This window comes from Cucurbita pepo, chromosome LG01 (assembly GCF_002806865.2).
Source record: "Cucurbita pepo subsp. pepo cultivar mu-cu-16 chromosome LG01, ASM280686v2, whole genome shotgun sequence".
NCBI classification, from domain to species: domain Eukaryota; kingdom Viridiplantae; phylum Streptophyta; class Magnoliopsida; order Cucurbitales; family Cucurbitaceae; genus Cucurbita; species Cucurbita pepo.
The window spans coordinates 17,339,033-17,362,612 of NC_036638.1; the positions used below are offsets into that span (position 1 = coordinate 17,339,033).

At 38.0% G+C, this 23,580-nt stretch overlaps 4 protein-coding genes across 6 annotated transcripts; 3 read left to right on the forward strand and 1 right to left on the reverse strand.

The window, feature by feature from the left end:
- Nucleotides 1-2,874: 2,874 nt before the first annotated feature.
- LOC111811272 (aminoacylase-1) lies at nt 2,875-6,856 on the reverse strand. 3 transcript variants are annotated; one of them, XM_023698060.1, is made up of 5 exons: nt 5,788-6,856; nt 5,564-5,701; nt 4,332-4,571; nt 4,107-4,226; nt 2,875-3,121 (listed from the first exon to the last, which is right to left on the reverse strand). In XM_023698060.1, exons 1-4 carry the CDS (start codon nt 6,661-6,663, stop codon nt 4,134-4,136), a joined length of 1,347 nt encoding a protein of 448 aa, XP_023553828.1. In that variant the 5' UTR covers nt 6,664-6,856; the 3' UTR covers nt 2,875-3,121; nt 4,107-4,133. The 3 variants fall into 3 exon arrangements, with proteins under 3 accessions (XP_023553828.1, XP_023553821.1, XP_023553812.1); XM_023698053.1 differs by having other exon boundaries at nt 2,875-3,189; XM_023698044.1 differs by lacking the exon at nt 2,875-3,121 and having other exon boundaries at nt 3,926-4,226.
- A 4,504-nt stretch (nt 6,857-11,360) lies between these two features.
- LOC111807489 (WAT1-related protein At4g08290-like) lies at nt 11,361-14,619 on the forward strand. The gene is made up of 7 exons (XM_023693235.1): nt 11,361-11,587; nt 11,663-11,725; nt 11,812-11,928; nt 12,015-12,264; nt 13,055-13,213; nt 13,297-13,448; nt 14,340-14,619. The coding sequence occupies exons 1-7, from the start codon at nt 11,391-11,393 to the stop codon at nt 14,509-14,511; spliced, it is 1,110 nt and encodes a 369-aa protein (XP_023549003.1). The 5' UTR covers nt 11,361-11,390; the 3' UTR covers nt 14,512-14,619.
- Nucleotides 14,620-15,889: 1,270 nt separating this feature from the next.
- On the forward strand, nt 15,890-18,158 carry LOC111802203 (WAT1-related protein At1g21890-like). Its single transcript, XM_023686513.1, has 7 exons — nt 15,890-16,092; nt 16,276-16,338; nt 16,605-16,721; nt 16,964-17,201; nt 17,288-17,446; nt 17,776-17,927; nt 17,993-18,158. Exons 1-7 carry the CDS (start codon nt 15,890-15,892, stop codon nt 18,156-18,158), a joined length of 1,098 nt encoding a protein of 365 aa, XP_023542281.1.
- Nucleotides 18,159-19,131: 973 nt separating this feature from the next.
- Nucleotides 19,132-23,328, forward strand: LOC111790483 (gamma-glutamylcyclotransferase 2-3). The gene is made up of 8 exons (XM_023671404.1): nt 19,132-19,360; nt 19,449-19,525; nt 21,120-21,173; nt 21,382-21,438; nt 21,530-21,570; nt 21,651-21,722; nt 22,783-22,862; nt 22,966-23,328. Exons 1-8 carry the CDS (start codon nt 19,252-19,254, stop codon nt 23,043-23,045), a joined length of 570 nt encoding a protein of 189 aa, XP_023527172.1. The 5' UTR covers nt 19,132-19,251; the 3' UTR covers nt 23,046-23,328.
- Nucleotides 23,329-23,580: the final 252 nt, after the last annotated feature.

Genomic DNA, 23,580 nt, shown 5'->3' on the forward strand with positions numbered 1-23,580 from the left:
TTTACCCTCGAAACATAAAAGCTTATGAAATTAAAGTAACATATTTGTAACATGGGAAAAGAAAAAAATGACATGTGAAACATGAAATGGACTTTGACAATACTATAATACAAATCAAATCTCCTAGAAGCTTCATGTATGTATATATATATATATATATATATATATATATATATATATATATATTGAAGATAGACTACAGCTCTATCATATTTGACCAAATGCCATTTAGTCTTTGATTATTTGTTTAATGAAGTTAATTATATGATTAAGACTTCTAATTAGAGCAGCTGTAATTAATATTATGTTCAATAATTTGGAACTCACCATAGTATTGCCTTTCACATTGGGAAGAGAGTGGATAATATTTAATTAGAATTAGTTGGAGTACACATTGCTACGGTCGTGTTTGTCCAAAACATGTTGCTTATGCTTCATGTCAAACGTCCCGATCATGTTTGTCTAGAACTTGTTGTTCATGGTTGCATGCTCGTTTCAAACCTCTTTCATATTAGATAGACCTTTACTATTATTGTCGTGATACACCGTGTATGACTGGTCATCAAAATCATGTAATGTGACTAGTTGTTAATTCTTTCTATTTGGGTTATATATACTATCAAATTCGTCGTCATTGTTTTTCTCAAAACTATTTTCAACGTATTCGTTTGGATTCTAAATAGTGTCAGGCACCTAATTCGCTCACGTATTTCCTCGCTCTCTTCAGCAAAGAGAGGCTTCAAAATCCTCGCTCACGTTGTCTTGTGTTGACGTTAACGGGACAGGACGGAGATTCTCCTCGAAAAATTTGTAGAGAATATGATCACCGTCTCCGATTCCGTAACAAGAAAAAATTATTTTACTATCGTGTTCCGAGTAGATTACAACACAGATACGAGAAGAGCAGCGCCATTTTAATTTTGAGAATTTGCAAATAATAAATTTAATTATTGTCACTATAAAATGGATTATTTAATTAATACTTGGGAATAGCGAATCCAAACGAAATAAATAAATAAAAAATAAAAAATAAAAAATAAAAAATAAAAAAGAGATTCCTGAAGCCTCTCTTTGCTGAAACAGACCATTTATATATTTATATTTATATTTAATATTTATTTATTTATGTTTATTAAATGAGAGGCCCAATCAGGTGCCTGACACTATGATTATGCACCTTAATTAATTACACTAATTATGATGTTTTTTGTTAATAAATTAAACTCACATGCTTTTATTTTATTTTATTTTATTTATTTATTTATTTATTTTTGTAAATGAAAAAATGTCAGAAAAGTGTTCATGCTTGCTTTTGTGAAATTGTAAGGCAATTTCATTCACAAAAGTTGATGGATTCAATCCCATCAACAACTTTACATTTTATATCTCACATTTAATTTAAAAATAAATTAATTTTTTACATTTTTTTTCTCCTAAAATTCAATAATTAATAACTCGTCGCATCGGAATAATAATGGTACTTTTGACAAATGAAAAAAATCGTCCGGTAGTAATAATGAAATTTTGAAATATAGAAAATCAAATTAAAAAGGCTGGTAGCTCATGTATTGGAATTCAATAAATAAATGTATTACGTTTAGTGCCAACGATGACATTAATTCCCAGTGGGGTGGATTGTGAAATCTCATATCGGTTGGAAAGAGGAACGATGTAATGAGTCAAAATGGACAATATGTATGAACAGTGGGCTTGGGCTGTTATAGATTAAATGAATTGGAGAGTCGAATTAGATATAATTTCAAATTTATTTTAGTTGTCTAACGGGACCCTAAGCTTTCAATTTTGGATCGAGACCCACCAAAATCAATCATAATTGGAAGGCGATTTAAGGAAGATACAATGGTTCTTCCCATAGTTCCAAATCTCCATCTCTATCCCTTTTATCCTCATGGTTTGAGCTGGCAATGGAGCAGCTTCCGTACGCTGCATATAAACAAGAACACAGAGATCCATGAATTTTTGTTGGTGTGGTGTGGAAGAAGATGAAGTGAAAGAGGCACATGGCGTATAAGACCAATGTTTTGTTTGTTTTCTGAGAAAATAATGTTAAATAGAGAAAGGGTTTGGATTTGGATTTGGATTTGGATTTGGATTAGGATTAGGCTTAGGAGGATGGGCGAACCTGTAGCGATGGTTCTCAAAGGTGGAGAGATGTTGGAAGATGAAGAGGCAACATCCCAAGTGCTTTTGTTGCCCATTTTCAACTACAGAATCGAATCGAATCATAACCCAAATCGTCTCTTGTCGACCCTTTTCTCAACATTTTGTATGAACTGGTTTTATTCGGTTTTAGCTATCGAGTGTGTGGGAAGGTGTTCGAAAAACTATGCATGGGTGTAGTGACTCTTGATACGTAAGTGTGGTAAGCTAAGTTTAGAAAACGGGCTTTGAGTTGCTCGGAGTGTGCATAGTCTATGAGAGTTGACCTACGATTTTTCTTTCTTCTTCAGAAAACGTAAATTTGAGCTTTGCTAATGGTTTATTAGATCGTGGGGATCGACTCTATTATTAGTCGTAGCTAGTCCATGGACCATTCAAGAAGACACTCTATATCGGTTGGAGAGGGGAAAGAAACATTTCTCATAAGAATGTGAAAACCTCTCTCTAGTAGACGCATTTTAAAACCTTGAGGGAAAGTCGGAAAAGTCCAAAGAGGACAATATCTGATAGCTATTACAATTTCTTCTTCTTCTTCCTATTGAAGGTCTCAAATTTTAAGGTTGTTTCTTCGTTTGTTTTGTTATTCATTTCTAGTTGGTCAAAGATTGCACAACATTTACTTGATAGAACGGATAACGGGATAAAAAATGATTCGAGAAGAAGGGTTTAAACAAGCAAAACAGCTCAACATCAACTCAAACAGCCAACAGTTCATCATTTGTGGATTCCTAGGTTGCTCCAAAAAATGGATAAAAAATCATCATCAACCTCCTATAACTACAATTCTCCATTTTCACGGAGCTTCTCACAAGCTCTGCTGCAAAACCCTTCTGCTTCATCCTCCTCAGAGCCAACCGTTGAAGCCCACCGGAGCTCTGAGGTTTATTATGAATGGCCAGAATCCTCTGGAAGTGTTTCAGAAGAGCTTGGGAATTCTGATCTGCAGCCACTGAATGGTGAGTTTCAGGTGGACCAGCAATTACACGACCCATTTTCTTTGTTGGGTGGCTGTCGAGTTACAGAGTTTAGTGGCCAAATGGCAGGATCTAATTGAGTGTGGGAGGATGATGTGGCCGAGAGTAAAAAAGAACTATCTATATTTTTCGAATAAAAAGAAATTGTCTACTTAAGACTGCCCTTGCCCTACATGTTCTAGCATGAGTTACAAGTCAATGACCCACCAACCCCACCACGAATAGAAATGCACCTTTCAAAGACCCAGAACAATTCGAACCTCCAAAATCTCTTTCCACCACTCTCTAATGGTTTTTTTTTTTTTTTCCTCCCACTCGTTGATGGTCAACTTTTCTACCCACAATTTATCCCTTAGAGGCACTAACAAATCTACATTTTATAAGAAATTGTGCGGCAATGTTGGGATGCTATAAACTAAGTTGAGGCACTACGACGAATATGCAAGTACGTAGAATTTATTAGCTACTAGCATTGCAATACTATATACGTCTCATTGTTGACCTTTTAAGTTTTCTCATTTGAGTGCATCTACAAACATGGAGACCCTCTAAATAGAATCTCAACGTTAGAACTATATGACCCAATCTAAGCACGGTAATTCGATTCTTCGTTTATGCTCGAGCTAGCCCCTCAAATTGTCCTAGCATGTCGAGTAAGGTGTACGACACATGACTTCTATTTCGAGCAATATACATTTCATTGTTGATAGCTATATAACTTCTTAGAATTTGAGGACACATTTTTACGACCTATAGAATAGATCTCGTTATTTGATACCCATTTAATTTAGGAAGGATGCGCTTAGAGGAGACACTCTCAATATACTACAAAAGATCATTTTTTTGTTCATTATTTACCCTATTCGAATCTCATGAAAAGGTAATAAAACGGAAGAGAATGTTTACAAATGAATTGTGACGTTGTGTGGAAAAGAGAACTTCAGTACTTACAATAGCAGTGTTCATCCATGGGAGCACTTACAGGGATGCATCCGCTACAAAGGAACTCAAGGCACTGATTATGGACTCATAAATCTTTATGCCCCTTAAGAAGACGGTGTCCTTCAAGAACTGCAACAAGGAACGAGGAAAGGAGATGACCGATTAGTACGAACATAACGCAAATCGAGCAAGAACACGGATAAAAAAGAGAGATACAATGAAGAGTAGTATAACCTCGTTGTGTTCATGCAATAAGATAGGAGTGTTACTCATTGGGGAGAAACCAAGAACAGGAATGCCTAACTGTCTCATGAAGCGTGCATCAGTCGTCGAAGCCAAGATTTCGGGCCTAGAAAGCTTACCTCCAGCATCTGAGATGGCTGTCTTGAAAACAGACCACCACGGATTCGAATCGTTAGTCATCGTCATTAATGGACGTCCCAAATAGTCTCTTATGGGTCCTTTCTCAATAATCTGCAGGTATCAGATCCATCATGTTTAAGCTATCAGACATTGCTAAGATAACGTACAAATAGATAGTGTGTAATTCGTAAGAGACTGCTATATGATGCAAATACTTGAATATCTAATTGCTAAAGGCTAGACATGCATAAAACAAGCATTCAATCTCGGGTACGTAGAGCAGAAGTGTAACGGCCCAAGCCCTTGTCTTCTTTGGGCTTTCCCTCAAGGTTTTAAAAAGCGTCTGTTAGGGAGAGGTTTCCACACCCTTATAAAGAATGCTTCGTTCCCCTCTCCAACCGATGTGGGATCTTACCGTCCACCCCCTTCGAAGCCCAGCGTCCTTGCTGGCACACCGTCTCGTGTCCACCCTCTTCGAAACTCAGCCTCTGCATTGGCACATCGTCTGGTGTCTGGCTCTAATACCATTTGTAACAGCTCAAACCCATTACTAGCAAATATTGTCCTCTTTGAACTTTCCCTTTCGAGTTTCTCCTCAAGGTTTTTAAAACGTGTCTACTAGGGAGAGGTTTCTACACCCTTGTAAAGAATGTTTTGTTCCCCTCTCCAACCGATATTGGATCTCACAAGAAATGAGAAAATCTAATCAATTCCTCCATGACAAGGGAAAATTCGCATGCCCGCCATTGCCCGGTGCATTTTGTTGTGGATGGAGTAGACGAGTTTCATAATATAACATATAGAACAAACAAAGACATCCTCCATCAGAATTCAAATTCTTTCCACATCAAAATTGGTTTAAGATCATAATCTTACATATTTACTCTGTTTTCAGCAAGATAAAATGACAAGTCATATAAGGACTGCTCCAAGCTTTTTTCTCTAGATTGCAGAACCATAAGCCATGAACAAGAACAGAATACTAATGATGGGAGCTAATAAAACAGGGGACCTCAAAAGAAAAAGATGAATACCAGAATCAAAACAAAATTGGGTAGGAACCAGATGGTGTTGGGAATCAAATTAGGCAGCTAGCCACTTACCTGAGACGTCAAGTTCCGTCGAGCTGGAGCCCATTCCTCCACAATTCTTCTTCTAATGGCATCTGGGTCGGCGGTGGGCGGTATTCTGAGATCGAAACCGGCTTCCGCCTCCGAAGGTTGCATGTTCATCACAAATCCCTGAGACAAATCACAATATTAATGGCGAAAAGAGACATAGGCAGAGGGGCTTGAACCCTGCAACTCATTTCACAAGGACTACTCACAGTGGGGGAGGGAATTCCGGCGTTGACGAAAACAGGATTGACAGAGATGACTTCTGAATTAGCAGCTTCACCGGCCTTCACCATATCGAATTGGCTCTCTCTAAACTTACTGATAATCTCAACGCTCTTCATCAAATTCTCCATAGCACTGTTATCGTACATTCTAGAACCATGTCCAGGGGTTCCTTCAGCCCTAATTATCAGCCCCCACGGCGATCTATCGGCGTAAAAAACCCTAAACTCATCTCCCGGCGACGCCTGTCCTTCGTCCATCATGAATCCAACATTCAACTCCTTAAACTCCTTCGACAAGACGAACTTCGCAGCTCCATCAAAACCCCCAATCTCCTCATCCGGCACATACGATATGTGAATCGTACGGTCAGGGACGAAATTCCGACTTCGGAGGTTCCGAATAGCTTCGAGATACTGGATAGCTATACATTTATCATCTTGAGAACCACGGGCGAAGATCTTGCCATCGGAGGTCAGGACGGCGGAGAACGGCGGATAGAGCCATTTAGAGGGCTCAGCGGGGACAGAATCCATGTGAGAGTTGAGTAAAATCGAGGGCAAAGAAGGATTCAATCCATTCCAGGTCACGAGGAGAAGAGGTTTACCTGGAACAAACTCAAGAATCTTCGTATGGAGACCAATTTCCAGTGCTTGAGATTCGAGAAAGGAGACTGCGGAGGCGTAATCCGGATCCGGATGAGCGGTTTTGATTCTGAGGTAGTGTTGAAAGCGAGAGATTGAAGAATTTTGATCGGATTCATCATCAACGTACTTCGAATCACTGAAAGAGAGAGGAAATGAGAAGAGAAAAAGAATAACTGCAAGAGAAAAGAGCCGACAGTGGAGACGGAAGTTCGCCATGGGCGCCTCCGTTGGTGCGGCGATCAAGCAGTTGAGCAAGTCGGAACTTCTGAAGTTGAGTAAGCCGGAGAGCTGCCGAATGGTGAAGACAACCGCCGATTAATGGATTGTCAAAACTTAGCTTTTTGCCTCTTCAACTCGCCGGCGACAGAAGATCGGTGCTGCTCCGGTACATAATTATTTACACTATATTAAAATAAAACTTGGCTGGTATACTTGTGATAGGCAAATTTTCACGCAGCAACGTGGGCTTCAATTTGAATGGGCCCAACCATTAGGATTTGGGCTTAACTTTTTACATTTGGGCTTTGTTTAAGCTAGGCCCAAATATTGCAGGCCCAAACCGGCCTACTTAAATTTAATTATTATAATCAAATGATCATAAGTGATCTTATAATTTAAGATTTTTCAATTTTTAATCTGTTTAAATTGAATAATTTGTAATTTTGTCGTTAATTTACCAATGGTGACGTGATAATTTATGACTATCCATAAATTTGATTTTAATAGAGTGAGGACGGTGTTGACAAATTCTAGTGGAAATTGAATTCATGCGTGATATCAAGGATCGATGAACATGTTAATTAGGATTCGAACCTTCTATACCCAAATGTAACCAAATTTTGATGGTTAGTAACGACCATGTAGTACATTGGAAAGGAGAAATGGACATAAATGACACCGGACGGTGTGCCAACGAGGACGTTGGACTCCGAAAGGGAGTGAATTATGAGATCTCACATCAGTTGGAAAGAGGAACAAAGCATTTTTTTAAAAGGGCGTGGAAACCTCTCCCTAACAGACACGTTTTAAAAAAATGGAAGCTTGACAGGGAAAACCCAAATAGAACAATATCAGTTAGCAAAGGGTTTGGACTGTTACAAATGGTATCAGAGCCAAATACCGAGTGATGTGCAGCGAGGAGGCTAAGCTCTGACCCAAAGGGGGTGGACACAAGGCAGTGTGCCAGTAAGTACGCTGAACCCCGAAAATGGGTGGATTGGGAGTCCCATATCGATTGGAGAAGGGAACAAGTGCCAACGAGAACACTGAGCTCTGAAGGGGATGGATTATAGATCTCACATCGATTGGGGAAGAGAGCAAAGCATTTTTTATAAGGGTGTGGAAGCCTCTCCCTAAAAGACTCGTTTTAAAAACCTTGAGAGGAAACTCGAAAAGAAAAACTCAAATAGTACAATATCTACTAGCAGTGAGCTTCAGTTCTTACACATAAGAACACACGTATTCTCAAAATAGATAATATTATCGGTAAAGTCTCTTTTATATATATATATATATAGTGTAATGTATGAACTGTTGAGCTTTCTTTTTGTTATTTGTTGTCTCCAAAATGCATGCTGAATGTGAAGGCAACTAAATATTATTTTAATGATTTTTTAAGCATATTCTAAGTATGATTACTCATAATTTAATTCAATCACATCAACGTCAAAGTTTATTCAAAGTGATGAGATAAATAGAATTTAAACACTTTTAATAATAAATTTTAATTTTAAAATAATTTAATATGTTTTTCAACTTTTAATTTTTTTTTCATTTATAATATATTTTGTAAAGTTTGGAGATATATAGAATATAAAATTAATTTATAATTTAAATGGGAGCACTTTAATTATTCGATATAAACTTATCATGCTATCAATCATTTTTCCGTAGTATGACTTGATAATCTGATCAACCTGAACTATTCAATCCATACCGTAAAGGTTGATATTTTTTTGGTCGGGTGAACCCAACCAACTCAAAAAGCCCAATAAAGTCTCGTCAGGGATTATTAGGTTTAAGCATTTTAGAGTCGATTCCTGGTGTAATTGAGCTGAAATTCTAAGCACATATTTTTTTTACACGAGGGTCTTTGATATGAACAATGGAGATTTCTTTTGAAGTTATCTACCATCGGTTTGCGCCATATAGTTGAATTTCACTTTACGGAGATTAGCCTTGTAACAACCCACTATCAGATATTGTCTGTTTTGGCCCGTTACATATTGTTGTCAACCTCACGATTTTAGAACACGTCTACTATGAGAAGGGTCTAGTCCTACTCCGTCAAGTGTCTTGCACCGTCCCATGACTGGCTTTGATATAATAGCCCAAGTCCACCGTTAATAGATATTTGTCCGCTTTAGCCCATTACGTAATATCGTCAGCCTCATGATTTTAAAACGCGTCTAATATGGGAAGAGTTTAGCCCTAGTTCAACCAGTGCTTCACACCATCTAGTGACTAGCTCTGGTACCATTTGTAACAACTCAAGCTCAGTACTAGTAGATATTGTCCACTTTAGCCCATAACATATCGTCGTCAGCCTCACGATTTTAAAACTCATCTACTAGGGAGAGGTATCTCACGTGTCTTATTCTTCTCTTTCAATATCGTCGTATGTTACTCATTGTAAACCTCGTAGCGTTTTACTCGCTTCAAAGAGAATTTTTCACATTAAAATTACCGATATCCTACGCTCGTAATATCCGATTAAGCTCGTAGAAGAGGATAACTAGTGATTTAAAAAATTAGGGTTTATCTAGATGAGATGAAAGTCTAATGGAATTCCACTAGCAAAAACAAAGAAAGGGAAGAGCACTTATATCATCTTTTATTTTGGCCATTACCTTTATTATAATCATTTGGCTACTTGGTACTCATAAATCAAATCACCATATAATATATATCTCTACTTTCTTCACACCATTATTGCCTTCAAAGTGCCAAACCCTATATCCATTGTTACCCACTCAAATATATTTTCTTTTCTTCATTTTCGATATTATAAATAACGCCCGAATTTAAAACTACTTTAAATCTAAAGTTTGAGTCGTGGACGTATATCGACTCGTTCGTATTCTTATCTAATAGACCTAAGATAAGTATAAAATTTTCATTTTTTAATCTAAGATTCTTTCTCTTGTATTCTGATTAACTTTGTTCCCTCGAACCCTCGTGTCAACATGTTTGACAATAATTTTTTTAGTTTTTTATGTTTTTACCGTCAATTTTAGTAGTTTTTAGGGTTAGTTTGAAGTTTATCTACTCGTGCACTAACGAGTAATCCACTCGTTGGTAAATGACTCAATAATGAGGTCACTTACTGAGTATTCTTTGAAATACTCAAGCGGTGTGCCACATCATTTTTCAAGTAAAGGTAAGGGCATTTGTACGGAGGGTGGCAACATCGCGAGCAGAGACTGTGACACGTGCATAAGGTAGACTCATTTAAATTCATAGTTTTAAGTTAGAATAGGTTGTTTTGCATTTCATTGTTTTAAATTAGTCCTAGTATTTCGTATTTAAACACATAAGACCATGACTATATTCTCCAGAGAAGTTGTTTTAAACGTTTTTCGAAGTTTACGTTATAAATAATGCTCATGTAAGAGTTATATTTCCGCATTATAGTTGAACATGAGACATTAGTAGCAACTCTGAGTATGTGGAAATTTAGAGTCGTTACACTCCCATAACTACCTTAGGGTACAACTAACAAATATTTTCCACTTTAGCTCGTTCCATCAATCTCATGATTTTAAGACGTGTTCGATAGGAAGAGGGAAACGAACCATTTTTTATGGCTCAGATGCATTTTAAAATTGTGAAGCTGACTATGATTACGAACCGTGATTTTTTTTTTTTTTTAAAGTAAAATTAACTACAAACTACCAATCAAATCATGAGAGAAAAAGGGTCATAAAAGGGCACAAATCTTAAGAAAAAGACACTAAAAAAAAGAGAAGAAAATATGCATGACAATGAAAATGGATAGAAAAGTTAGATATGATAATGGTTACCACCTTACATTTTAAACTTTTTAAAAACAAATTTTAGTGTTTTTGTTTTTTCATATCTTTTTTTTTTAAATAAGCAAATAAATTATTGGTCGATCTCGATTTTTTAAAATTTATAAACGTAGACACAAAAATTAAAAGTTTAGAGTTCTATTAGACATAAAATTTAAATTTATATATAACAGAACAATAAATATCAAGAATTTATTAAATACAATCTTAAAAATTCGAAAAAAAAAAATTTGTTATTAATATTCGTGGTCGGAATAAATTATAAAAAAATAGATATAAAATAGAAATTTATAGAATTTTACAAAAATATATTAAATATATTTATGCTTTTAAAACTTTACTTAAATCAAACACGACCAAGGTTATTCAACAAATTGTTTGGTCAAAGATTCCTTGTTGAAATGGGTTCATATCACTCTCTTTAACTAAATGGATAGAATAAACCCAAATATATATTAAAATAAAATAAAAAAATAATGTTCGGGTTGGGTTGAGTTGGGTCGGGTTGTGATATTTTTTAGATCCAGCTCAATTGTTGAAACGGTAATTTTTTTCCACTTAAGATCTTTGTTAAATAATGAACTCGACGCAAACCAATTTTAATATATTTGAGCTCGGTTAATTCAAATTTTTATTTTTAAATATTGGTTTTAATCTTAAGGAACTCGTGAACCGTTGTACAGCTTAGTTGGGTTGATTGAATTTTACGGGTTATTTATTTTTTTACATGTGGAAATAAGTATATTCTTATACGCCGATTTCTTAACATAAACGAGACGTTTTACTCGATTTCGTAAAAAAAGTTGAAATCTTTTCACCCGACGTAGTTCTTCCTATATAAAGGTATGCCACTCCCATGAAGTTTGTCATAAGCTCTTCATTTGATCATCACTTGTCACCAAGCGAAAGCTTATGATAGGTATGAATGCTAACATTATGAGTAAGTTGAAGCCTTACATTCTAGTGGTGTGCTTACAATTTGGAATGGCTGGCATATATGTGATATCCATGGCTACTCTTAACCGCGGTATGAGTCGCTATGTTTTGATCGTCTACCGAAACGCTGTCGCCGCTCTCTTCCTCGCTCCCTTTGCACTGATCTTCGAAAGGTTTGATCTTGAGCTTTATAAATTCTTCGAGGTTTTGGACATGTTTGATCAACAACGATGATACTTTCCTTTCAGGAAAACAAGGCCAAAGATGACACTCCCGGTTGCTATGCAAATCATGGTCTTGGGATTTCTCGAGTACGAAATTTAGTTTTGTGATTTGTAAATATTGACGTATTAAAAATTTAAGAACAAAATTGATGTGGGTTTATTGTGATTTTTAGACCGGTTCTCGATCAGGGGTTCGGTTATTTGGGGATGTCGTATACGTCAGCGTCGTTTACGTCGGCTATCATGAACGCTGTGCCGTCTATTACCTTCATCATTGCAGTGGTTTTTCGGTAATTATTTCTATTTTTTGGGGTGAAATTGTAATTAATGAAGAGTTATGGACTTGAGATTGTGTTGTTTTTTTTAATTGGTTTAGAATGGAGCGAGTCAATTTGAAACGAGTGCGAGGGGTTGCTAAGGTCATTGGAACTTTGGTGACCTTCGCCGGAGCTTTGGTTATGACGCTTTACAAAGGCCCAATAGTGGATTTCTTTTGGACTCGGAAAACCAACCACCTTGTTCATAGCGCCTCCGCCGCTTCCGCCGCCGCCAATCAGCACTGGGTGGCAGGAACTCTGTTCATCCTCCTGGCTTGCGTGGCTTGGTCTTGTTTCTATGTATTACAAGTAATTCGTTCTATCCTTATCGAACCTTTTAACATTTACCTTATTTTAATTCCATCGATTGAGGAAGAGAACATAACATTTTTTTATAAGGTATGGAAACCTCTCTCTAGCAAACACGTTTTAAAAACCTTGAGCGGAAACTCGAAAGAAAAACTCAAAGATGGTGGGTTTGAATAATTACAAATGATATCAGAGAGAGAGAGAGACACCAACCAATGTGACAACGAGGAGGCTGAGCCCTAAAGGGGTGGTCACAAGGTCTTGTGTCAATAAGGACGCTGGGTCTCGGAGGAAATGTGGATTTGGAGGGTCCCACATCAATCGGAGAAGGGAACGAGTGCCAGCGAGGACGCTGGACCCCAAAAGGAGGGTGGATTGTGAGATCCCACATTGGTCGGGGATGAGAATGAAACATTTTTTTTAAGGGTGTGAAAACTTCTCCCTAACAGTCATACCCTAATCCTCGAGTGTCGAATAAAAAAGTTGTAAGTCTCGAATAGTCATAATAGAGATCTGTGGTAAAACTCTATCGAAGACAACAATGGTACTTTATACAAAAAGTCTACGTGTAAGGTTTTTCAATTCAAAGAACTTAATTTTTAAGCTAAATATATGACTTTGGAACAATATTTAGTAGAGTTGAGTTAATCCCTAATTACAATATTATATATCTTTTCAATTACTTTTTAAAATATTAAAAATTAGCTTTACAAATACTTTCTTATAAAAAATTAAAAAAAAAAAAATGCTACCCACAAGCAAAAGTTGACCACTTTGCTTCTTTGTGCAGTCTGTGACAGTGAAGAGATACCCAGCGGAGCTATCACTTTCGACATTGATATGCATGGCTGGTGTGGTTCAAACCACAGTGATAGCAGTGGCCTTTGAGCATCGTGCTAGCTCATGGGCGGTGGGCTGGGACTCCAGGCTTCTGGCTCCTCTCTATACGGTCTGTTTTTCAACCTAATCCCTTGATATCCATGTTGAATGGGGTTGATATTAATAATTGGGGGTTGATATCAATTTGTTTAGGGAATAGTTGGCTCAGGAATTACATATTACTTCCAAGCTCTTGTAATGAAGACTAGAGGCCCTGTGTTTGTGACGGCTTTCAACCCTTTGTGTATGGTTGTTGTCACTATCATCTCCTCCATTATTCTCGCCGAGAAGATCCATCTTGGAAGGTATCTTCTTTTTTTAAGTTAGAATGATGAAAATAGTAGTAGATTACTCAAGCCCATCGCTACCAGATATTATCGACTTTCCCTTTCGAGATTCCCCTCGAGGGTTTAAAATGTGTCTGCTAGGGACAGGTTTCTACACGGTTGTTAGGAATGTTTAGTTCCCTAAACCGATGTGGAATCTCACACTTCACTCTCTTGGAGGCCCAGCTGACAATATCTGTTGGTGGTGGACTTGAGTTGTTATAAATGGTATCAGAGTTAGACACCGAGCGGTGTGCTAGCCAGGACGCTGGACCCTCAAGCGGGTGGATTGTGAGATCTCACATCGGTTGGAGAGAGAAACGAAACATTTCTTATAAGGGTTTGTGGAAACCTCTCCTTAGTAGACGCGTTTTAAAACTGTGAGGCTGACAACGATATATAACGGGATTGTGAGATCTCACATCGGTTGGAAAGAGAAACGAAACATTCCTTATAAGGGTGTGGAAACCTCTTCTTAGTAGACGTGTTTTAAAACTGTGAGGCTGACAGCGATACGTAACGGGATGGTGAGATCTCACATCGGTAGGAAAGAGAAACGAAACATTCCTTATAAGGGTGTGGAAACCTCTCCTTAATAGACGTGTTTTAATACTGTGAGGCTAACAGCAATACGTAACGAGACTGCGGGGTCTCACATCGGTTGGAGAGAGAAACGAAACATTTCTTATAAGGGTGTGGAAACCTCTCCTTAATAGACACGTTTTAAAATCAATCTATATATAAACATTAGATGACAGTCAAATCTTAAGAAAATTATATCACAAACATATGGAACAGGAATACTTACAACTTGGAAGAAGAATATAATTCATTGAATCTCTTCCTTTTGGCTTTTTTTGCAAACACCAGCGTTATTGGAGCCATTATCATAGCAATTGGGCTTTATTCAGTTGTTTGGGGCAAAAGCAAGGATTATTCCACCGCCGCTGGCCACCTTGAAAAGTCTAACGCCGCCGTGCCGGAGCTCCCAATTACGGCCTCTAAACTCCCCGCCGAACAAGATGCTAATGAACTTCATTAACATGTACTCAAGTCATTCCCTTCTAATTGTCTTTGTTTCAAACCCTTTTTTTCAAGTTTGAAATTTTGATCTCTTAATCGAAGATAAGGGTTTAATCAGTTGAGTTGCGCTCGAGTTTGTTGGATGCGTTTAAAGAATATTAGAATATCATGAATGACATAATATGAATGACATAATATTGTATCGTCATCTTGTTCTTGTCGAATATAAAAGTAATAATAATAAAAATAATGTGGCATAATGGATTTTTTTTCGAGAATATTTAAAGATTGTAAAATCGAATGACTAGCCTGTATCGTTATGATGATAGTAATGTATTACTAAAATTGAACATTGTATATGTGTATTTAATGTCACGATCGTGCATTTTCAACCATGTGGCGTCATGATCTTGACACAAACATAACAAGTCTTAAGGAGAACTCAAGTCCCGTTTTCATTTCTCGCTCGGTTTTGTGGCTTCGTCGAACTTTAGGCGGGATTATCCTTCGTCGATCGAACACAACTCGTGTGGAATCTAAGCTTATTCGGCCACACACGACGCTTGTGCATGCATATTCAATCGACTACGATTCTAGCTGACTTGCCTTTACACTAGGCCAAGTTATTTGATTTGACCTTGCCTCTACTCTAGACAAAGGTCTCTCTCTCTTATGCAACGTCGCATCTCATCTTATCATCTTGGTTCCCAACAGTATGATTCTCAATGACATGATGTCATCCCAAGTCCTAGGATGTCATCAGTCTTCTCAAACATGCAAGAACTAACCCATGTGTCTTTATATCTAATGATTTAGGCTCTATTTAGACATGGACCCTCCTGTATCCATGCTAAGTCATTTATGGACTTTGTACTAGATAGCAGGTGCATAGATCAACTTCCAACATATGGGCGAGGGTGCAATGTCGACACACCTGTTCAATCTAACACTATCCTTGAAAAACCCATTTGAAGGAAGTCGCCTAAAATACTCGTCTCGCAACGCTCGCTCACGTTATAACACATGTATGTGCCACAAGTTAGCTCGCTTAGGTCACAGGGCTAGAGGTGGCAGAGAGTTGATATTTGTCTTCCCTATAGTACATTTTGAGGCATCTTTGATCCTTATGGAATGATGCTGGACTTGTGGAGCATCGGTCCGATGTACTCTCTCGTTCAAAGCACAAAAATTATATGCTTTCAATGAATTAAAAAGCTCAACACAAATGGGCAAAGAATCAAGACATAATTAAGAACAAGTTCCCCAAAAATGAAACAAATTCAATGAAAGAGAACAGAATATTAGTACTAGGTTACATCAATTCCCAACAAGTGTATTATTTCCATTGTTCTATAAGTACTCCCCCATGTTCTATATCCGACAAGAACAAGAACAAGATGGAAATTTGTGGAAGAATTTGGAGAATGATGAAAATAAGGAAGGCTTATTTTGCTGTCGTGTTCCTGCAGGCTTCAATTGCAGTTATGTACACCATTGTCGCTATTTCTCTTAAGCATGGCCTTAACCATTTTGTGTTTTCTGTCTATCGCCATGCTGTCGCCACCGTCATTCTTGCCCCTTTCGCTCTCATTCTCGAAAGGTCGATTTCTAGCTCTTTCTCTATAGAGAAGGTCATTACGATAACGTGACTGACTGTTTTACACCGTTAGATATACCTCGAGTTTGTAGGTTATAATAAATGTGTCGACCCTTATTGAATAATTTTTCGATTTTCGAGCATGAAAGCCGTTCTCTATTTTAACTATTGTTTTTCGTATGATAGGAAAACGAGACCTCGAATGACATTGCCCGTCTTCTGGCGAATTTTGTTGCTCGGTTTTCTAGAGTAATTCTCTCATTTCTCTTTTGGTTTCTTCATCTTCTCTTTCCCGTGGTAAAAGTTTATGAATATGATTTTCGTGCGATTTGAACATAGTTCGGCTCGTTTTAGTTAATTGGGTATACGTTTTACACAGATAAAGATTGATTGTAAAATTTTGTAGGTTTTCAAGTGGATAAGAACCTATTTAAGAATGATTTGAAAGGTTTCGATGTAAGAGTTAATTTGAGCATAATTCAACTCGTTAAAACATATATTATCAACAAATTCAGGCCCGTTCTCGACCAGAATTTATACTATTTGGGAATGAAGTACACATCGTCAACATTTGCGTCGGCCGCCATCAACATCCTTCCAGCCATAACCTTCATCCTGGCCGTCATTTTCAGGTATACCCTATTGTACCTAAAGCTCTAGAACAATTCAACTACATAAATCTTTGAGCCTCTTTATTTAATTTCTATTTGTGGGTGTGTGAGTGCGATCGATCTTACTTCCGCTTTCACTATAACAATTAGTATCATAGTATTTCGGTTGTGACATTCCGCTACAACAATTAACATCAAAGCTTGGCACGACATGACAAGTGGTATCAAAATAAGACATTAGACATAACCGTTTTATTAAACAGGCTGGAGATCGTCAACCTAAAGAAAAAACATGGCTTAGCGAAGATAGCCGGAACTGTAATAGCGATCACCGGAGCCATGGTTATGAGCCTGTACAAAGGGCCGGCTTTCAACTTCCTTCCGAGCACTGGCCGTAGCGAAATGAGCCACACCGAACCGGCGACAGACCGGCACTGGGTCTCCGGCAGCATCTTCGTCTTTATCAGTTGCTTCTGCGCGTCCGCCTTTTATATCTTACAGGTGAACAAAAGGGCTGACATGAATTCTCTGTTTCTTTAAGCTGTGGGTTCAAAATTTGGGTATTAATTGTTTGTTGGTGTGGGCAGTCCATGACATTGACAATGTACCCTGCCGGGATTTCGCTGGCAGCTTTGATATGCCTGACCGGAACGGTGGAAGGCGGCGCCGTCACCCTCGCCGCCGAACGTAACATGATGGTCTGGATTGTCGGCTGGGATTCCAGACTTCTGGCCATCCTTTACTCCGTAATTTACCTCATCTCTAATTTCTTTTTTTAAGTTAAATTAATAAAAATATCTCTAATAGATTTGCTCTGGGCTCTCAGTAGATCTCACACTAAGAGATAATATTTGTTGATTATAAATTCATGATTATTAGCTAAATCAGTCGATGTGGGACTTTCTTTCAATATTAACTATAAATTTAAAACGCCAAAATCAATAAAAAAAAATTAAAATCAGTATTTATTAAACAAAAAAAAAATTAAAAATTAATGAAATTATTAAATTTCACAGAAAAATTAGAGGTAAATTGAAAGAAAAAAAAAAAGTTACTGATGAAAGAGAGGTAACAGGGAATAGTATGCTCTGGAATTGCATATTACGTTCAAGGAGTAGTGATGAAGGAACGCGGCCCGGTTTTTGTGACGTCATTCAGCCCTCTCTGTACGGTCATCACGGCGGCGCTCAGCTCCATTTTCTTGGCCGACAAAGTTCATGTCGGAAGGTATAACACTTCTCCTGTTTGTTTTGTTTGTGTTCTTCTTTATAACGATGCGTTTATGGTTGCAGTTTGATTGGGGCGGCGATCGTGATGTTTGGATTGTATACTTTGATTTGGGGCACGAGGATAGATTTTGAAACCTCAAAACAATCTAATCACGTCACCCAATTGCCGATCACCGGTGATGTTGCCGGGAAGACGGCGGACGGTCCCGCCAAGCCTCCAGTTGTGTAGATATTGAGGATCAAGAACGGGGAACAAAATGACAATCTTGTCCTAACATAAATAAGAGACAAGAATTATATGGGTTGATAGTACGAAAAGATATATAACATGTTTCTAATTAACTATTTACATATATTGATCAATGACATACTACTACATATCAGATACGTCGTTAATATGTTTGTAATAGTCTAAACTCATCACTAGTAGATATTGTCAGTTTTGACCCGTTACATATCGTTGTTTGCCTCGAGGTTTCTACATCATTGTAAGAAAGGTTTCGTTCTCTTCTCCAACCAATGTGAGATCTCACAATCCACTTCCTTTGAGGATTCAGTGTACTCTCGCACACCGCTCGGTGTTTGACTCTAATACCATTTGTAATAGCCTAAATCCACTTCTAGCAGATATTGTCCGCTTTGACCTATTACGTATCGTCATCAACTAAACGTGAGATCTCATATAAGAAATTTATCCGAGCAACGTAGATTTCTTTATCTGTCTTTTCATTTTTTTTTATTCCTACTTTGACCCTAATTTTTCGATAATTGAAAGCGTTTTCAGTTACAACCATATAGCATAGGTAGATTCTTATTCTCGTTCTTGTAATCCATATAATCTCCGCAAAATTCTTCAATATTTGTAGAAAATCAGGTTCTTTAATAAGTGAATCATTCACCATTATCCTGTCTTTTTTTTTTTTTTTTAATTTCTCAATTAAATGAGATTTCTTTAAAAAAATTTACAAATAAAGGATAGAAAATACCCATTTAAATAGGAAAATTCATAAACTTTATAATAATAAAAAATATAATAATTAATTTTAGTTCAAACATCAATAAATATTTATCCAAATAAACTAAAATGTAAATGGGAATTTAGTTCATGGGCACTATGGTAAATTCACTACAGCAAAAATTTGGATCGTACAAAAACACCCAAGTAGGAATCAAATATGAATTCCCCACGTTGATCCTTATGATTGGAACCTATCATCATCTCCCATTTATTAATCGGAAAAAAAAAAAATCTCCCCTCCACAACCGAGCGGAAATAACAGAGACGCCGTGCTCCGCCCTTACTCCGCCACTTCCGATCAAAAATGGTGATGTGGGTATTCGGGTACGGGTCTCTCATTTGGAAAACTGGCTTCCCCTACGACGAAAAGTTACCCGGCTGTATCAAAGGCTACCGCCGTGTCTTCTATCAAGGTCCCCATTCGGCCGATTTCTCTCTGTTTTTTGGATTTCTTCTATATATATCTTTCTGTCTGATTTGTGCGTGTTTTTTTGTTACTAGGGAGTACTGATCATAGAGGCACGCCTGAATATCCTGGAAGAACTGTGACATTGGAGCCTGCAGAAGGGGAAGTTTGTGTATGTTCTTGAAAACCCCACTTTAATTTCTCTGCACAAAAACCACTTTAGTTATGGATTGTGATTCTTGGTGTTCTGGGATTGATGAAAAGGTTTAGAGGTTATTGGTTTCAAACATTACAAGAAACCTTTTGGCTTTGTCTATGATGTTCTTAATTGTGTCTTGTACTGTTTGTCATCGGGCTTAATGTTGTGGTTTCGGAAGAGGGAATTGTTTCTTGAGCTTAATGTTAAGCTTTTTTGGCTTCAAAAGTTCATATCATTCTGGAATTTTAGCTGTTACTGATTGGATTTTTTTCCCCCTTCTCCTTGATTAAGTATATTGCCAAAGATGAATGTTGGGTTTAGTTTTGTAATTATGACTTGGCCTCTGTATTGTTTATGTATGGTGGAGTCTCCATTGTTTTGGTAAGGTTGGAGTAAGTTGATATCATAGCTCTATAATTAGTGGAGTACTTAAGAGAAACATTGGCGTTGCTGATCTTTTGGGTGCAAAGTTGGTACCTGGATGACACTGCTTTGGATTCTTGTTTATTCGGAGGAATATTAGCTTTAGGGGTTTATGAAAGGCATTGTAAATATTTAGGTGAAAGTTGAATAATGTTTGGATACCCTTAGGTCGTAACAATGAGATCCCACGTCGGTTGGAGAGGGGAACGAAACATTACTTATAATGGTGTGGAAACATCTCCTTAATCGACGTGTTTTAAAACCTTGAGAGGAAACTCGAAAGGGAAAGCCCAAAGAGAACAATATTTGCTAGTGGTGGGTTTGAACTTTTACAAATGGTATCAAAGCCAGGCATCAGGAGGTGTGCTAGTGAGGACGTTGGGTCCCAAAGAGGGTGGATTGTGAGATCCCACATCGATTGGAGAGGGGAACAAGACATTCTTATAAAGGTGTGGAAACCTCTTCCTAACAAGCGCGTTTTAAAACCTTGAGAGGAAGCCCAAAATGGAAAGCTCGAAGAGGACAATATGTGCTAGCGGTGGACTTGAGCTGTTACAAATGGTATCAGAGCCAGACACCGGGTGGTATGCCAACGAGGACGCTGGGTCCCCAAGGGGGGTGGATTATGAGATCCCACATTGGTTGGAGAGGAGAACGAAACATTCCTTATAAGAGTGTGGAAACCTCTCCCTAACAGACGCTGTTTTAAAACCTTGAGGGGAAGTCCGAAAGGGAAAGCCTGAAGAGAACAACATATGCTAGCAGTGGGCTTGAGCTGTTACAAATGGTATCAGAGCCAGGCATCAAGTGGTGTGCCAGCAAGGATGCTAGGCTCCCAAAAGGGGTGGATTGTGAGATCCCTCATCGGTTGGAGAGGGAAATGAAACATTCTTTATAAAGGTGTGAAAACCTCTTCCTAATAGACGCGTTTCCCGAAAGGGAAAGTCCAATGAGGACAATATCATCTAGCGGTGGACTTGGGCTCTTACCAAACCTCCCGAGAATCAGTGTGGTGGGTCATGAGCATATTTTAAGACGTCGAATTCCACTATACTCAAGGGGGTATGTTCATGTTATAAAATTATACTTTGGATTAACAAAGCTATTAAAGTGAGGCTAATTCATTCAACTTTTGTGGCCAAAGTGGGGCGTTGCATACAAGATCACCAGAAAAGAGGATAAAGAGACTGCACTAAATGTAAGTTCTTCAACTCTTTTCTATCTACACGTTTTGTTGGCTAAAATTTTCTCCTTTTCACTGATTCTATCCCATTTTTATGTTATTAGTAGCTTTCATCTTTGATTGATCTGCATTGGGTAGCTCGATCGTTCATCGACCGACATTGTTCATCGATGTAACGACTTTCTTGACGATTTTTCTTCTGTTTTTGTCATGTGTTCCATAGCATTTAGAAGTGAGAGAGAAACAATATGACAAAAAAGAATATGTGGACTTTTTCAATGTAAGTTTCAGTTCATCCAAGGCTGAAATATCTTAAGCGTTCTTGATATACTTGCTGCTGTTACCTTATTGAAAGCTGCTCAACTTTTTAGGACCCCATGGCTATCACCCCTGTTGTTTCTGGAGTAATGGTGTAAGTAGCAGTATTCAACAATATATATATGTACACTTACTTTCTAGAGAATGATATTAGCAGTGAGTTCTATGCCACAGATATATTGCATCTCCAGACAAGAAGCTAAACAAGAATTACCTTGGCCCTGCGTCACTCGAGGAGATTGCTAAGTATGTGTTCGATTTCGATATGATGTTTACACTTCTTACGCTTATTGAGACTTGAAATGATTAGTAGAATTGTTAAGTGTATCACATAAAAACGTGTGAGATCCCACGTTGGTTGGAGAGGGGAACGAAACATTGCTTATAAAGGTGTGGAAATCTCTCCCTAGCATACGTGTTTTAAAACTGTGAGGCTGAGGGTGATACGTAACGGTGCCAAAGCGGATAATATTTGCTAGTGGTGGGCTTGGGCTGTTACAAATGGTATTAGAGGCAGTCACTGGGCGGTGTGTCAGTGAGGATGTTGGGCCTCGAAGGGGGGTGGATTGTGAGATCCCACGTTGGTTGGAGAGGGGAATGAAGTATTCCTTACAAGGGTGTGAAAACCTCTCCCTAGTAGATGCATTTTAAAATTGTGAGGTTGGTGATGATACGTAACTGGCCAAAGCGGACAATATCTGCTAGCGGTAGGCTTGGGCTATTACAAATGGTATTAGAGCCAGTCACCAAGCAGTGTGCCAGCGAGGACGTTGGATCTCCAAGGTCAGTGGATTGTGAGATCTCACATCAATTGGAGAGGGAAACGAAGCATTCCTTATAAGAGTGTGGAAGCTTCTCCCTAGCAGACGCGTTTTAAAACCGTGTGGCTAACTGTGATACGTAACGGGTCAAAGAGGACAATATCTGCTAGCGGTGGACTTGGGTTGTTACAAATGGTATCAAAGTCAGTCATTAGGAAGTGTGCCAGTGAGGACGCTAGGACCCCAAGAGGGGTGGATTGTGAAATCCCACATCGGTTAGAGAGGGGAACAAAGTATTCCTTATAAGGGTGTGGAAACCTTTCCCTAGCAAACGTGTTTTAAAACTATGAGGCTGACGGCATAACGGGCCAAAGTGGACATTATCTGCTAGCGGTGGGCATGGGCTGTTACAAAACTGCAAAACCAACCAACGTAAAGCAAACAGAAAACGCCCGAACTGAACCGATTAAACTGTCGGTTCATTGGTGGTGGTTAGTGATCATTTAAGTTCAATTTGACAGCATCAGAACTGCATGAATGTGCAGGCAGATAGTTGATGCGCAAGGGCCCTCAGGACCCAACAAGGACTACCTTTTTCAACTTGAAAAGGCTCTTCTTCAGTTTGGTAAGTTCCTGCTACTCTATAACATGTTGAATTTAGATCCAACTTGGCTTTTTCTCTTGTTTTGTGCTTAAATGTTCTTGCTGTTCAACCATTCTTTGCTCAGGATGGGAAGATAAACATGTCATGGATCTTGCAAATGAAGTCAGAACCCTTCTTTCTGACGGGGAGCACACTGATACTTAGCTTCCGACGTCGACGAAAAGCTTTTCGAGGCTTTCTAGAAGATTTGTAAGTCAAAGTCAAAAGTCAAAATCTAGTATTTCGTCTCGTATTTTATCATTATTTAGATTTATATCGAACACTACCATTAAAAATTTTGACAGCTAAGAGAAAAAAAAAGTAGGAAACGAGAAATTGAAACGTTTTTACTCTCTCTTCTAGTTGTCGGAAACTTTTTTCTTAACTTATAGAATGTTTACATGTTAATCTTTATTGTTTAATTGATTGAACCATTGGTCTGATTTATCAACTCGTTTAACATGTTTCTCTTATTGTTTGTCTTGTTTATTGTCGGCCGTAAGTATTTATTGGAATTACACGTCGTGTGATTCGGTAATTAGCCACTAAGGCCATTCAAAATGCGTGACGTAAATGACTTTATGGTAATTATACATTGCGTGATCAGACAATTAGCTACCAAGATCATTGAAAGTGGGTGATCCTCAATGACTTCATGGTAATTACACATTTTATGATCGGACAATTAACCACCAAGATT